The following is a 13,556-nucleotide window of genomic DNA, read 5'->3' as shown; positions in this document are numbered from 1 at the left end:
GCTTAATGAACTGCTGGCAGGTGATATTTTCTCAGTGGGATGTGGGTCAGAGACCTCAAGAAACAAGACTAGAGGCCAGACCCCTGAAGGAAAGAGGGCACGGAGTGGACAGATCAGGGTGAACACACTGCAGAAGGTTCCAAGTGAGCTTGGCGGAGAAGAGACGCTATAAACTGAATAAGCCCAGGGAGGTGCTTGTGCGGGGATTACCAACCTGTTCAAATGCAATGTTGGGGTTTGTGCACAAAGTTAAAAAGAAAAAGGGTATGACCAGCAAGGACAATGGACTCAAGAGAGAGCAAAGGGACAGAACCCAGAAATGGCAAGTCTTCTCACGGAGGTGTTTTACTTTTCTATTTTAGTGGAGGAAATGTATTTCTGTTTTTTTAAAAAGATTTATTTATTAATGCATATACATACTAATGCATGCCAAAAGAGGGCATTAGATGACATTATAGATGGTTGTGAGCCACCATGTGGTTGCTGGGAATTGAACTCTGGACCTCTGGAAGAGCAAGCAGTACTCTTAACCTCTGAGCCATCTCTCAACCCCTTGTTTTGTTTTGTTTTTTTTCTTGGCTTCTTTATACACAGTGAGAACGACTTTCAGAAGATAGTTCTCCCCTTTCACCTTGTGAGTCCCCAGGGACTAAACTCAGGTCACCAGCTGTGGCGGTGTGAACGAGCCTGGCACCCATAGGTTCAGACATGTAAATCCCGGTCACCAGGAAGCGGAACTCTTTTGTAGGATTAGAAGGATTAGAAGGTGTGGCCTTGTTGGAGGAAGTGTGTTACTGGGGGGTGGGCTTAGAGGTTTCAAAGCTGGGCCCAGTTTCTCTCTCTCCTCTCCTCTCCTTTCCTCTCCCCTCCCCTCCCCCCTCCTCCTCCCTCCCTCCCCCCCCTCTCTCTGTACTTGTGGGTAACAATGTAGCTCTTAGCTACTTTTCCAGCACCATACCTGCCTGCTACTATATTCCCCCACTGTGCTGACAAGTCTCTGCAACTGTAAGCAGGTCCTCAGGTAGATGCTTTCTTTTATTAAGAGTGGCCTTGGCCATGGGGTCTCTGCACAGCAACAGAACAGTGAGGAAGACCTCTTGCCTGACTGACAGCAAGAGCCCCAACCCACTGGAAATACCACCAAACAAAAGGTCATCTTGCCGGTCCTCTCGTTTCTGAATGAGCCGGACGTGAACAACGCTTCTTTTTACCCTTAGAGAAGTCGAATGGTCATGTACTGTGTCCTATAGACACGTATGTGTCATACATGCTGATCTTTAAACAACAGAAACAAGAACTATTACAACCACCCCTCTCTCGATGTTCCCAGTTGAGGTTTAAAGTCAGCATCTCTGCCTCCCTGGGAACAAGAGCCCCAGTGTGAGAAGGAAGTGTAGCTCACGTGCTTATGGGATGCTCTGAGGGTCACTTGGCAAGTCCCTCTGCCCTAAAGGGAAAGAGGATTAGCTAGGTATGCTCTCTCATCTTTGAAGACGGGAAAGGAGGGACCAGAAACCTGTCCTGCCCCCCAGGAAAAGAACAGCAGCTCACATTTGGCCCCATCAAGTCTCCCAGGCTGAGGCTCCCACTAACACAGCAGCTCTGTCCTCTCCCTCTTAGCTAGGGGTACACGGGGTAGCACCAAACGGAACCGCCACTGCCAAAGGGGCTTCAAGGTGAAGTCTAGGGCTGGGGAGGTATTTGCAGTGGTTGAAGGACTTGCCGTGCAAACACAAAGACCAATGTTTGGATCTCTAGAACCCACATAAGTGCCTCTGCGTCCAGGAATAAGGCAGGAGCAATTGAGGGTGAGCCTCAACATCAACTTCAGAGCCCCACATACATGCGGGATGACGACCCACATACACGCATCTCTCTCTCTCTCTCTCTCTCTCTCTCTCTCTCTCTCACACACACACACACACACACACACACACACACACAAAGGAAAAAGAAGAAAGCTATAGCCTGACATCAGGAAACGCTGGAACTGGACCAGGCTGGCTTGTTCAGAGGTCACCCTGAAGCAGAAAGAGGCAGAATTTTAGAGGCTCCTGGAACATGGAGGATGCCAGTCACAACAGAAGCTAAGTAATATTCTGGGTAAATGGCTTCCCTTCCACAAGCCTCAGTTTTGTTTTGTTTTGTTTTATCTATAACACAGGGATCTGGTGTAACTCCTTTCCACTTACAATTCTGAGTACTAAGCCAGAGGTTCAAATCCCGTGCTATGAGCTCAGGCAGGAGCTACCTGCTGCAACCTCAGCTCCTCATATGTAACATAGGAAGAAGAGAATACTAACTCAGGGGTCTGCAGGTTCAGGTGAGGCTATAACAGCTATTATTTCATTATTCTGTGAGCTCGGGGCTCCTGCTGTCACTACCCTCATGCTCTCACCTGAAGCCAGTCCCAAAACCAACTGTCCCCCATCTCCTTTTGTGCCCTCTGGGTGAAGGAAGAAGCCCACCAGATCCCACTGACGCAGTTAAGTCAGAGCATGCACATACCGATGCCTTGCGCGCAGCCTCAAGCACACTCAGGCTCAGGCAAACCCCAGCATGCCAAGCAGCAGGTATGGTCACTGCAACAGGACAGGGAGGACAAGCAGAGAGGAGTCAGGTGACAGGCTGGGGTGGGACACGTGCACTCACTGAGGGATGGGGGAGCCAGCACAGCCTGCAGCCGAGCAGCCCACGCACGAGCAATGCCGGATCCTTACCTCCCTGGCAGGACCTCTGACCACCAGCTGGAGGCATGCTGGAGAGAGCGGAGAGCAGGACACAGAGAATAATATGTACTGAGCAAGGCTGACAGGAGAGAGGACTGAAAAGGAACCCCCCAAAGAAGACATTCAGCTCAAGATATCCCAGAGACCCCAAAGAGCTGAGCCCTGAAAAATGAGCACTTCCCAAGACTGGCCTGCGCCACGGGTAGAGGGAGGTGAGGAAGCAGAGGAGGACCCTACCAGGTGGGCACCTGTCCAGGGAAACTGACTTGGTTGGCAATGTGGACTTGATAGGGAGGGGACTCAGGGACGTCAGGACCCAGCCTGCCAGACACAGGTCCTCCCCAGGTGTCACTGTCACTCTTTGAGGACCTCAGCCCACAGAGGACTGTGTCTGTGTTAAGAGAGGGAGGGAACACACACATTTTCCAGTGCCAGCACCACACAGTGGGGGTTCTGTTCCTCGCTTCAAATGGGTACGTTTGTGCAAGGGGCATTTCTTCTCCAGGCCTCAATTTACTAGTGTGGAGTACCACCTCCTCTACCAGGGCCGGGCACCCAATCGCAATCCGAGTACAGGTGGCTTTTCCAGACTTTTCTCTGAGGGTTGATTTTACTGGAATAGAGAGATGTTCAAACAGCTCTCTCCTCTCTCTCTCTCTCTCTCTCTCTCTCTCTCTCTCTCTCTGTGCGCACTTATCAACACAACTGGAAAACAGTCCCCTTCATGAAATTTTTCTCACTGACCCTGTCCCTCTGAGTTTCTTCTAAAGCATTCTTTGTCTCGGGAGAGTTGGGAACTCCTCAAGGACAGGAAGTCATCCACATCACTGGATCTCAGCAGCCCCCTCTCTCCTCACAACAGGGGCCCCCCACAGCTGGGGAGTAACAGATTGATCCTAGCAGTGTCAGTCAGTAGAGCAGGCCCGACAAGAGCGGGCACACCCGCTAAGGTTCGCTTGCCCTGGTTATACAGCGCAGCTGGTCATGAGAAGCCTTGAAGGGCTGGCATCCCAACCTCCTTTTACAAAGAAGTCAACTGAAGCCAAGAAAGGTGAAGAGGCAGTTTGCCCACGGGCATCCAGTTTGATAACTAGTTGTCAACAAAACCCAGGTGACGGAACCTGAGCCCACTGTCCGTTGAGCACCAGGCTGCCCTGTGCAGGCTCCCCGAACAGCACTGTGTAGCCGTGGCCTGGGGTTTCTATCTGGACACTGCCTCGCAGGCCCCACCGCCAACACGCTGCTCCCTGCCCTGTGATGCCATGCCGTTCTAGACACCTGAGACCAGAGTGGGTGGGGGCAAAGAGTTGTGCACAAATACCTTTGATGACGAACGCCTCTGCAAGCAACCGCATCTGGTACAGGGGCTTGTTTTCCACGGATATGTCATCGATCCCAGCCCGGGCATACATGCTGACGGCGTCCCGGTAGGAGCCCTCCACATAATGCAGCTTGCCCAGGATCAGCATGGCCTCACACATGTACTGTGGCTGAAAGGACAAAGATGCGTTAGCAGGCTCTCGCTCCGAAGTTCCCATCCCTCTCCGACTGAGCCATAAGCCATGATTTGCCTAGGACCCTGCTCGAAACTCTCGCTCCTCCTCCAGGAAGTCTTCCATGATGCCTGTGCTCCACCGCCTCCATCGCTGCACCCACAGCCTCTACCGTGGCTCTGAGCGAAAGGCTTAGGATGTCTCTCATTGCTTCTTGCCGTGACTTCAGGGAGCTGTAGGGTTGCGCCCTGTCTTCTCTCTCTCCTGAAGCCTTCATGAGGCTCTGAGGCAGGCTGACACCCCCAAATCAGCACTGATTCTGAATACTTGGAGAAAGGGAGTGAGCCAAATTTTATAGAGTCCAAAATTTATTTTATACATATTTTATGTGTATGTATAGTGTATGTGTATATAGTGTGTGTGTGTGTGTGTGTGTTAGGGGAAATTAAAGAAATGAGGTGAAAGGCTTTAGAAAAAGCTCACCCTGAAGCTGACACCCACACCCCTGCAGCAGGACTTTTGCAAGGGGGAGCAGCCACATTAGCCTTGCAGGACAGAGGGCAGGAGGGGAGGGCCTGCTGGGTCACTGGCCCCATCAGAAGTAGGGTTAAATGCAGAGCCCCAGGGAGGCCCCAAATACCTAATCCAAACCCTGCTCTCATCTCCACCCACTCAGGTCTCTCACAGCCTCCTTAGGAGCTCAGCTGCTCCTGCCTGGCCCTGGCCCAGGTCCCTTAGCAAATCACCAGTACTGCTGCCCAAGGGAGGCAGAGCTAAACAGGCTGGGCAGCAGCCCTGAGCTCTAGCCAAGGGAGTGTGTCTATTTTACTTTAAGGTTTCACCACCACCACCACCCACCCCCTCAGCCGCCTAGCTCTGGAGGGCTCTCGCTGTAGCCTTGTGCACAGCAGGCCTATCAAGCCAGGCTCTGGCCTTTGCCCTTGGGTGAGGGCACAGAGCAGCCGACTGTAAAGCTCCCTGGAGGTGAAGAGAAGTTCTGGTTCCAACCCTAGCCACTCCCACTAGCTGGAGGTAATTTCCCAGTCTGCAAGTGAGTAGCTAGGTCAAGGTTCTGTGATCTCAGAGGGAGCTTCCACCACTCTCATCATCTGCCTTCTAAGCGGCCAAGTAAGAGAAACGGTGAGGCCAGGCCAAGCCCCAGGGAAGCCATCCTTCCCTTCTCCTGCCCACTACTCCCTGGCCTTGGAGAATTATCCCTCCCTCAGAACTGGTCCCTATGCCTGGCCAGACCGTCACCTGTTCCCTCAGCCCCACCTTTTCCTGGAAGCCTCCCTAGGCCCCAGGAAGCTCCCTTCTGTGAAGTTCCCACAATGCCTCACAGAGGCCCATACACAGCTCTCCTGCTCTCTCCGACCACCTTTAACACCATTGGCTAACTTCCTCCAATCAGCCACCTACTTCCTCAGTCAGGGCCACAGGCAAGACCCCGCCAGAGGGATCCAGCGCACAGTGCTTGCGAGCTGTGTGGGGCCTTTGCCATTCCATGTCATGGTCTCAAGCTACAGGCTCACGTCCTCCATACTCAGCTCCATCTTCCTTGTGGATGAAGGAGAGATAAAAACACCCAATCCCTGCCTCCCATCCCAGCAGGCTAAGGACAGACACCAAGAGGGTAAGGGAACACAGCTCTGGACTGCCCCTGAGAAAAGTATAATAAACACAGACCGTGAACAGGTGAGGGTGAAAGGGCACATTCAGGGCACGATGAATGGGTGTGGCCACTGGTAGATCCCAGTGGACTAAGGACCGTTTACAACAGGAAATCCATTAGTTGGGGGGAGGGGGAGGGAGACACAAAGGACCATATGGTGAAAGTGTCTTTCTCTCTCATGGAGCAAAGGTAACCGTATTTTCCCACTGCAATAGTGTGGCTTTTCTAATGTCTTCACTTGGTAACATTAAGAGTCATGGGCTGGTGAGATGGTTTAGTGGCTAAGAGCACTGTCTGCTCTTCGGAAGGACCGGGGTTCAATTTCCAGCACCCACGTGGCAGCTCACAACTGTCTGTAACTCCAATTCCAAGGGATCTGACACTCTCATACCAATGCACATTAAAAAAAAGCATTTATTTAAAAAATAAAAAGTCAGCTACTCTGGCTCTGAATTTGAAGTCTTTTCGATCCGTCATCCTAACCAGTCAGAATCACACATCTTGGCCAAGGGGAAGGGTGCCTACAGGAATCCCTTAGCTTAAGATAAAGACACCCCTGCTGTGCAGATTCTTAGCCACCTGTGTGTCTGCCCCTATGTCCCAAGAGTTCACAGAGATGCCCCGTAAGGAAGAACAGAGGAAGCTACTTCACTCTGAGCGTGGAGCCTGTGGATGCTCTCCTCTAACCTTCATCCCATTCCAGTCCTTCAGGCATCTGCACCAAGAAGTAGCAGGGGCCACCAGACCGTGAGATGTCACAGCAGATGGAGCCACATTTGTTTAGTGGTCGCCTCTCCCAGGTCACACAAGTGGGGCTAAAGACATTATCATTGAGATGCTGCGCTTCCGGAGCCCAGCGGATGGCAGACTGATCGCCTCAGAACTGAGCTAGCTGGACTTGAGGGATCACCCAGACCGCAGGGCCAGGATCAGAGGAGGAGGCAGCTCAGGACTACCTTCCCCACCTCTGTCTCCTCATCCATCAGAGCTCCCGTGGGATACACAAGAATCCATCTGCGGGCCCGGAGAGGCCAGCTGCGCCCCACCCTTGGGGGGGGAGCTGAGATAACCTGGAGACTCACCGGCAGCTTCCCGTTGTTAAGGATGCTACTCAGGTGGTCTCTGGCTTCTGTCAGCCTGTGCTCATTCTTCTCCAGCAAAGGGATGGAGTCTTTTATTTTGTCATGGTTATCCTTCAAGCACTGCTCCAGAAGAGCTTCCGCCAGCAGCAGTTTCCCAAAATCATCTGAAAAACAGGGTGAGGACCCCGTGACTCCTTGAACACACACATGGTATGGGCCCTACCATCCTGGGCCCAGAGCTGCCCCTACGCAGCCCACGAACAGCTCAAGTCTGAGAAGATAAGGATGTATTTTCATAAACATAAGTAGTCATTGAGGACTGAAGGGAATTCTAAGCTAGTCTGGGTGACGGAGCAAGAACCCACCTAAAAAGGGAAATTGCTGCTGGGTGGCCCATGTCTTAATCCCGGCACTCGGGAGGCAGAGGCAGGTGGATGGATCTCTGTGAGTTTGAGGTCAGCCAGGTCTACAAAGCAAGCCCAGGACAGCCAGGACTACAAGAGAAACCCTGTCTCGAAAAACCAAAAACAATAAAAAACAAAAAACATAAAACCGCCCAGCCAAACCATGAAAGAGGAAAACTGTATTGTGTGGCTCAATGGCCCATTTCACACCCTCCTAGTTTCTAAGGTCATGTGTAATCGATTTGTTCCATCTTTGTATTTTTGGTTTTTGAGAGGGAGTCCATCTTAGTGTTTGTCCTATCTTTGTTTGTTTTTTGTTTTTTGAGACAGAGTCCATCTTAGTGTGGCTCAGAGGGACATAGGAGTCAGAGCAAAGAGTGGATGTTTCATGTATGGTTTCTTGGGTCACAAGGCAAGTCACTGATTCTGTCCAGCACTTTTATTTTTCAAGTGTTCTCTCACATACAGGAGCTCATTTGCAAACCTCATAACCTGGCAAGTAGCTTTAGACTACTTGATTGTGCCCCCCCTACCACAATGACATCCCAACCTTGTCACTACCACATTCCTGCTACCTGCGGCAGAGGGACACCACCACCACCACCACCACCACCACCACCACCACCTTGCAGGGAAGGCAAGCGTCTGGTGTGCAGAGCTTAAAGTCTAACAGACTCCGCTGGCTGCCCTCACCGCCTGCCTCATCACCCTATGAGGAACTAGTCAGCAGAGTGCCTATGTCTGGTGAGTGGGACACCCTAGCTCCCCCGAGAGGAAGCCAACAGAGCTATCTCTAGGATACTACAGAATTGACGTAGCCCCATCTTTTCACAATGCTCCTCGCTCCTTGCAGCTGTTTCTGTTCAGTCTTGGGGCCAGGTCCCCTACACTGCACTCCTCCCGAGAGGGAGGGTGCTCCCTCCCTAACAACAGGAGCAGGCCCCACAGCCACACAGGCCTGGGATGGTTTGCCCTGAGGAAGCATCATCAGACCCTTTGCTACCAAGATCCGGATTTTGAAAATGAACATTTGGAAGGCTTGCCTATAAAAGCGCCCCCTTTCAAACTCTCATCCCGTGACGGCGGGTAAGTTGAAGAAAGCTTCTAGAAGGGGCTACTTGGCAACATCCTACAGATGGTCTTGCACATGTGTAAACCAACCTTCTAATTCCTCACTCAGCAACACTTATACTAGAAAAAAATATCCGTATGTGCACGAGGAGGGACACCCTGCAGCCACAAAATGGGCTGAGGATGCTCTGTATGTGTAGCTGTGGAAGGAACTTCAAGTTAAATTGGTAACAAAGCAGAGAGAGGAAGAGACAGACAGACCACCCTGGTCAAGACCTGCCAGAGTGACATGGTGAGCCCCTGTCTTGGAAGGAAGGAAGGAAGGAAGGAAGGAAGGAAGGAAGGAAGCAGAGTGAGCAGCTGGTCATGGTAGTGACACCCCTTTAACCCCAATGGCAGAATCAGATCTCTGCAAGGTCCAGGCTAGCCTAATCAAAATAGTCAGTTTCAGACCAGCTGGGGCTACTTTCTGAGACCTTGTTGCATATAAGAAAAAGAGAAGGCAGGAAGGAAAAAAAGCAGTGTGCACCATGGTGCCTGCAGTCATAAACCATTATGTTTCTTCATGCACGTGACAGAGGACACACACAGACACAGACAGACAGATACACACAGAGACACACACATGCACACACACGCCACACACACACCCCCCACCCCCATCCCCTCCACACACCCCTCCGAACAGGCTGGAAACACAGCAGGCCTTTCCACTCTTGTACTTTGGCAATATAGGTTTGAACTACATGAATATGCTACCTGCTCAAAAATAAAATGTAAACCAACCCAGGCCTGCAAAGTGACCTTCATTTCCAAATCTCAGCTGGGAAAAGAGGCGGATGTCTGGGATGGATGCATCGCCACCAGCTCTCCCCAGAGCTGTGTTTCTAGCTCAGGGTTCTGCTTTGTAAAACCCACAGCAGGGTTCCAAGACAGCACTAGGGACCAGTGTCCCTCCCAAGGCTCCTCCAGTGGGAGGGTCACAGGGTCCCGCCCCTTCGCCCCTTGAGTGGCCACGTGTCAGGAGGCTTGTTGGGTTTACCTAGCCCTCCCAGAGCTCCTGCCCATCCCCGCCCCCACACCATCCAGTTACTTTTCATGCCAAAAGAAACTTGCTTTGCTCCTTGAGCGCCCTCTGAACCCATGCTGCCAGGGTGGTGTGCACCAGGGCAGGTTTTGGCTTGTGGCACCTCCTCCACGTGCATGAAGACTAAGTGCACGTGTGGATACTAGACAAAGCACTGTTGAGCTGGCTGAGTCGGATGCTTTAAAAAAAAAAATCTGAAAGAGCAAGCAGAACTATATTCTTCCTTCCTTCCTTCCTTCCTTCCTTCCTTCCTTCCTTCCTTCCTTCCTTCCTTTCTTGGGTAAGTAAGCATCAGAGCAGGTGAAGAGACTTAACCAAAACCTCTCCCTTCTCTGAAGTCTGTTTGACGAGCACTGCTCTAAGCTCCAAGGGACCAGAACTGTGAAGGTGACACTGATATTTGTAGTGGGCCTACTAAGTGCCAGGCATTTTATTACGTAGTCTTATTTAACCTTCACAGCCACGAAAGGTAGATAGCAGTCCCGTATCACAGGTCATGAAGGTTAGTGACCTTGTTAGGGCAGTGACCAAGAGCGGTAACAACTGCAACCCAGGCAGACAAGAATACCTCTCCTGCATCTCTCTCACAGCAGAGCTCTTGATAAGGAAAGAAAACAAGATGTAAACACTGACACTGACGTGTTACTCATGGGCCAGGGTGCCCCAGTGGCCATGTCTGGCTTCTAGAGGTCAAAGGTCACTCTGTAAGGAGTCTATTGATTCTCACCTCTCACCATGTGGGTACAGGATGGACCCTAGGTTGGCAGGCTTGCCAGCAAGCACCTTTAGCCCCTGAGCTACCTTGCTGGCCTCTGATAGTTTCAGAAATGGTCTACAGTCTGCGATGAAGGGGAAAGCTAGCAGTAAGCCCCACAGCAGGGTGAGCGGCTCTCCCTTCACTGCAAGGGTGGGCAGCACTGCTTTTGTGTGTGGTGCTAAGGGTTGATCCTCAAGAAGCTTCTACCAGAGTCACACCTCCAACCCCTCTGGCTGCCTGCCTACTCTTCCTTCCGGTCCCTCTCAGGGTGGCTTCCTCCCTCCCAATATCCCTCTACCAAATCTGTTGGTTTAGCAGACCATCATTTTATTTCCTTTGTTCAATCCCCCTCCTTCTTACTCCGCCCCTGCCCCCCCCCACTGTTCTCCACTGATGAATCTATGAAACTAAAGGGCACCTGGGAATTCCAAGACCTAAATGTTCAGTTGTTAAGAGTCTGGGTGGATAAGCACACCCCTGTCCAGGCCTGGGCCAGAGGATTCAGCCTCTCTTGTCAGGGCTATGAAGAAGTCTTCTAGTCAGCCCCATGGCAGCCCCACCCAGCACCTGCAATTAGCAGAGGCAAGCAGGTTTCCCTGCGTGGCCATCACATCTCCTCCCCTGACTTCTGACCTCCTCTGAAGGCCTGTGGCAGCTACTTTCCTCTCAGGCCTCTTGAGCTCTCAAGGGGCAGGTCCCATCGTCTCTTCTGTCCAGCCTTTGATTTGGAAAACCCACGCGCCCATTTGAAGGTAGGAAGTGTGGGTCAAGTCAGCCCTGTCCCTCCTCCACATCAAATTGGCAAAGGAATTTCTGTGGCTTCTGTCCCCAAAGGCTAGCAGTGACTGAAGCCTTCCAAGCATGGGCTTTGGGAGGAGAGGTAAGGGAGACTACCCTGCCTCAGACACTTAAACTGCAGCTATGTTTAAGGCAATCTTCCCGCTTGAAGAAACAAACCACTCAGCTGAAAAAAAAAAAAACAAAACAAAACCAAAAGATGGTGGGTTTGAGCAACAATTATGGTGTAGTGGTTATACTTTTCATGGGTTCTTATTTCATAAATGCATACTGAAATAGTAAAGCATGGGAGGGCAGTGGGCTGAGGAACAGCCTGAAAAAGATTGCTCGCCAGATTCATCAAGAAGGCTTAGCAAGTAAAGGCACTGGTCCCCAAGCCTGTCAAACTGATCCCCAGCACCCACATGTTGGGAGCAGAAAACTGACACCTACAAGTTGTACACACACACACGAAAATGGAAGTTAATTTTTTAATGATTATTCATTAGTTCATAACCATTGAAGCTGACTGATAACAGATATGCTTTCTTCTTCTTTTTTTTTCTTAAAGTATTCTGTAAATGTTTTCTAATGAAGTGTTAACAGAATTAAAATACTGGATGGCCTCCAGGCAGCTAAAGCAAAAACTTTTCACCTTGCCTCACAATCTGAACCTGAACGGTGGAAAGAAAAACTGACTTCTTGCAAGCTGGTCTCTTGACTTCCACGTGAAGGCTCTGGCTCAAGGACACCTGCCTTTCAAATAAAATAAAAGTAATGGAGCTGGGCAAGGTGGTGCACGCCTGTAATCCCAGCTCTTGGGGAGGCAGAGGCAGGCAGATCACTGTGGGTTCGAGGCCAGCCTGGTCTACAAAGTGAGTCCAGGACAGCCAAGGCTACACAGAGAAACCTTATTTCAGAAAACCAAAAACCAAAGGAAAAAAGAAAGAAAGAAAGAAAGAAAGGAGAAAAGCTGTTTAAAAAATCAAATCAAAATACCGGGCCAGTTTTGTTTTCACACGGACCAAACCTCATAGCCACAGGCTGTGCCCTGAACTTCCCCTCTTCCACGCTCACCAACTCAACACCGGATGTGAGTTTGAAGAACACACACAGGCGCCTATTCTGACAGGAAAAAGGCCTGGGGTTGTTCTGTGTCAGCATCTGTTCCTTCAACCAAGCCGCCCAGGAGCCAGCTCCTCACTCCCTGCACCTCCTGGGGTCTATGTTCTGAGGCCACCCTAAGTCTCTACAGAAAGCTCTGACACAGCAGGACCTCAGGACCTCTGGAAAATGAGGGTCCCTGGGGTTCAGCCCCCCTCTCTTAGTCTTAGTACCTTCTGCCCTTTTCCACATTAGGTCACCTCCAGGTCACTCACCTATTGTAACAGTCTGACAGGTCAGGTGAGGGTTGAAGAATCTTCTAGGCTGGAGATAGTGCTGAGTTTGCAGGGACCCAGTGTTTACTTCCCAGCACCCACGTCAAACAACTCACAATCCCCTGTAACTAGGAGACCCAACAGCTTCTTCTGGCCTCCGTGGGCACATTCACTAAGGCACACTCAGCCGCATGCACATTTACACATAATTAAAGATAAAGCCAGGCAGAGCTGCGCACACCTGTTAATCCCAGCACTTGGGGAGGCAGAGGCAGGTGGATCTCTGTGAGTTCAAGGCCAGCCTGGTCTACAAAGCAAATCTAAGCCAGCCAGGGCAACACAGAGGGGAGGAGAAAACAAAAAAGATAAATCCTTTTTTCTTTTTTTGGTCAGTCTCACTATGTAGACCAGGCTGGCTTTGAACTCATAGAGATCCACCTGCCTGTCTCTATCTTCCTCCCTGGCGCTGAGACTAAAGGTGTGCGCCATCACATCCACCCCACTCCCCCCAAAAAAAATCCCCTTCCTAGGTTCCAGTTAGGGGGATGAGCACCAACACTATATTTTCCCAAAAGAGGTTCCTACTCTCTGAGTAACTATGGAATCCAGAGAAAAAGAAACAGCAGTCAATCCCAAAACGTTCTTGCAGCCCTGAGCACTATTGTTTTATTTCCTCTTGTTGCTGTGTGTGTGTATGTGTGTGTGTGTGTGTATGTGTGTGTGTGTGTGTGCACATGCACATGTACACATGTGTATATGTGTGTGTAGTTGGGATTGTGTACTGGATTAACAACGAGAGAGAAATCACCCACAGAGCGAAGCGGAGGAGACCGTCTGGTTTTACTGGTCAGTCTCCCTGTCTGTACGGGTTAGCTCCTGATGAAAGACAACTCAAGCTCCAGGCCCGTACTCTACCACGAGTGCCAGCTTGCAGGAATGAACCGAAGCTCTTCCAATGTGCCCATTATGTGACCTCTGCACCTTGGTGTCTCCTCACATCAAAGATGAGGCGAAAGCTCCTGCCCTCCTCCCTGGGTTATTAATAGGAACTTAATAGACGCTGTGCCCATGTTTCCCAATGGTGTTCCCTAGAAGGTGAGCCCGA

General features: G+C 50.9%; 1 protein-coding gene across 1 annotated transcript in view; it reads right to left on the bottom strand.

Moving 5' to 3' along the window:
* The window catches only part of TTC7A (tetratricopeptide repeat domain 7A), a 106,695-nt gene that overhangs the window by 90,914 nt on the left and 2,225 nt on the right, over positions 1-13,556 (bottom strand). Inside the window, exons 2-3 of the mRNA XM_084791914.1 lie at positions 6,977-7,140; positions 4,051-4,219 (exon numbers count right to left, since the gene is read on the bottom strand). Coding sequence (XP_084648040.1) covers positions 4,051-4,219; positions 6,977-7,140 — 333 coding nt within the window. The remainder of the gene's footprint in view (positions 1-4,050; positions 4,220-6,976; positions 7,141-13,556) is intronic.

The sequence above is a fragment of the Acomys minous genome (assembly GCF_964271855.1).
Source record: "Acomys minous genome assembly, chromosome: 8".
Classification (NCBI taxonomy): domain Eukaryota; kingdom Metazoa; phylum Chordata; class Mammalia; order Rodentia; family Muridae; genus Acomys; species Acomys minous.
The sequence above is the reverse complement of the archived record's forward strand: the minus strand, read 5'-3'. Positions and strand labels throughout refer to the sequence as shown.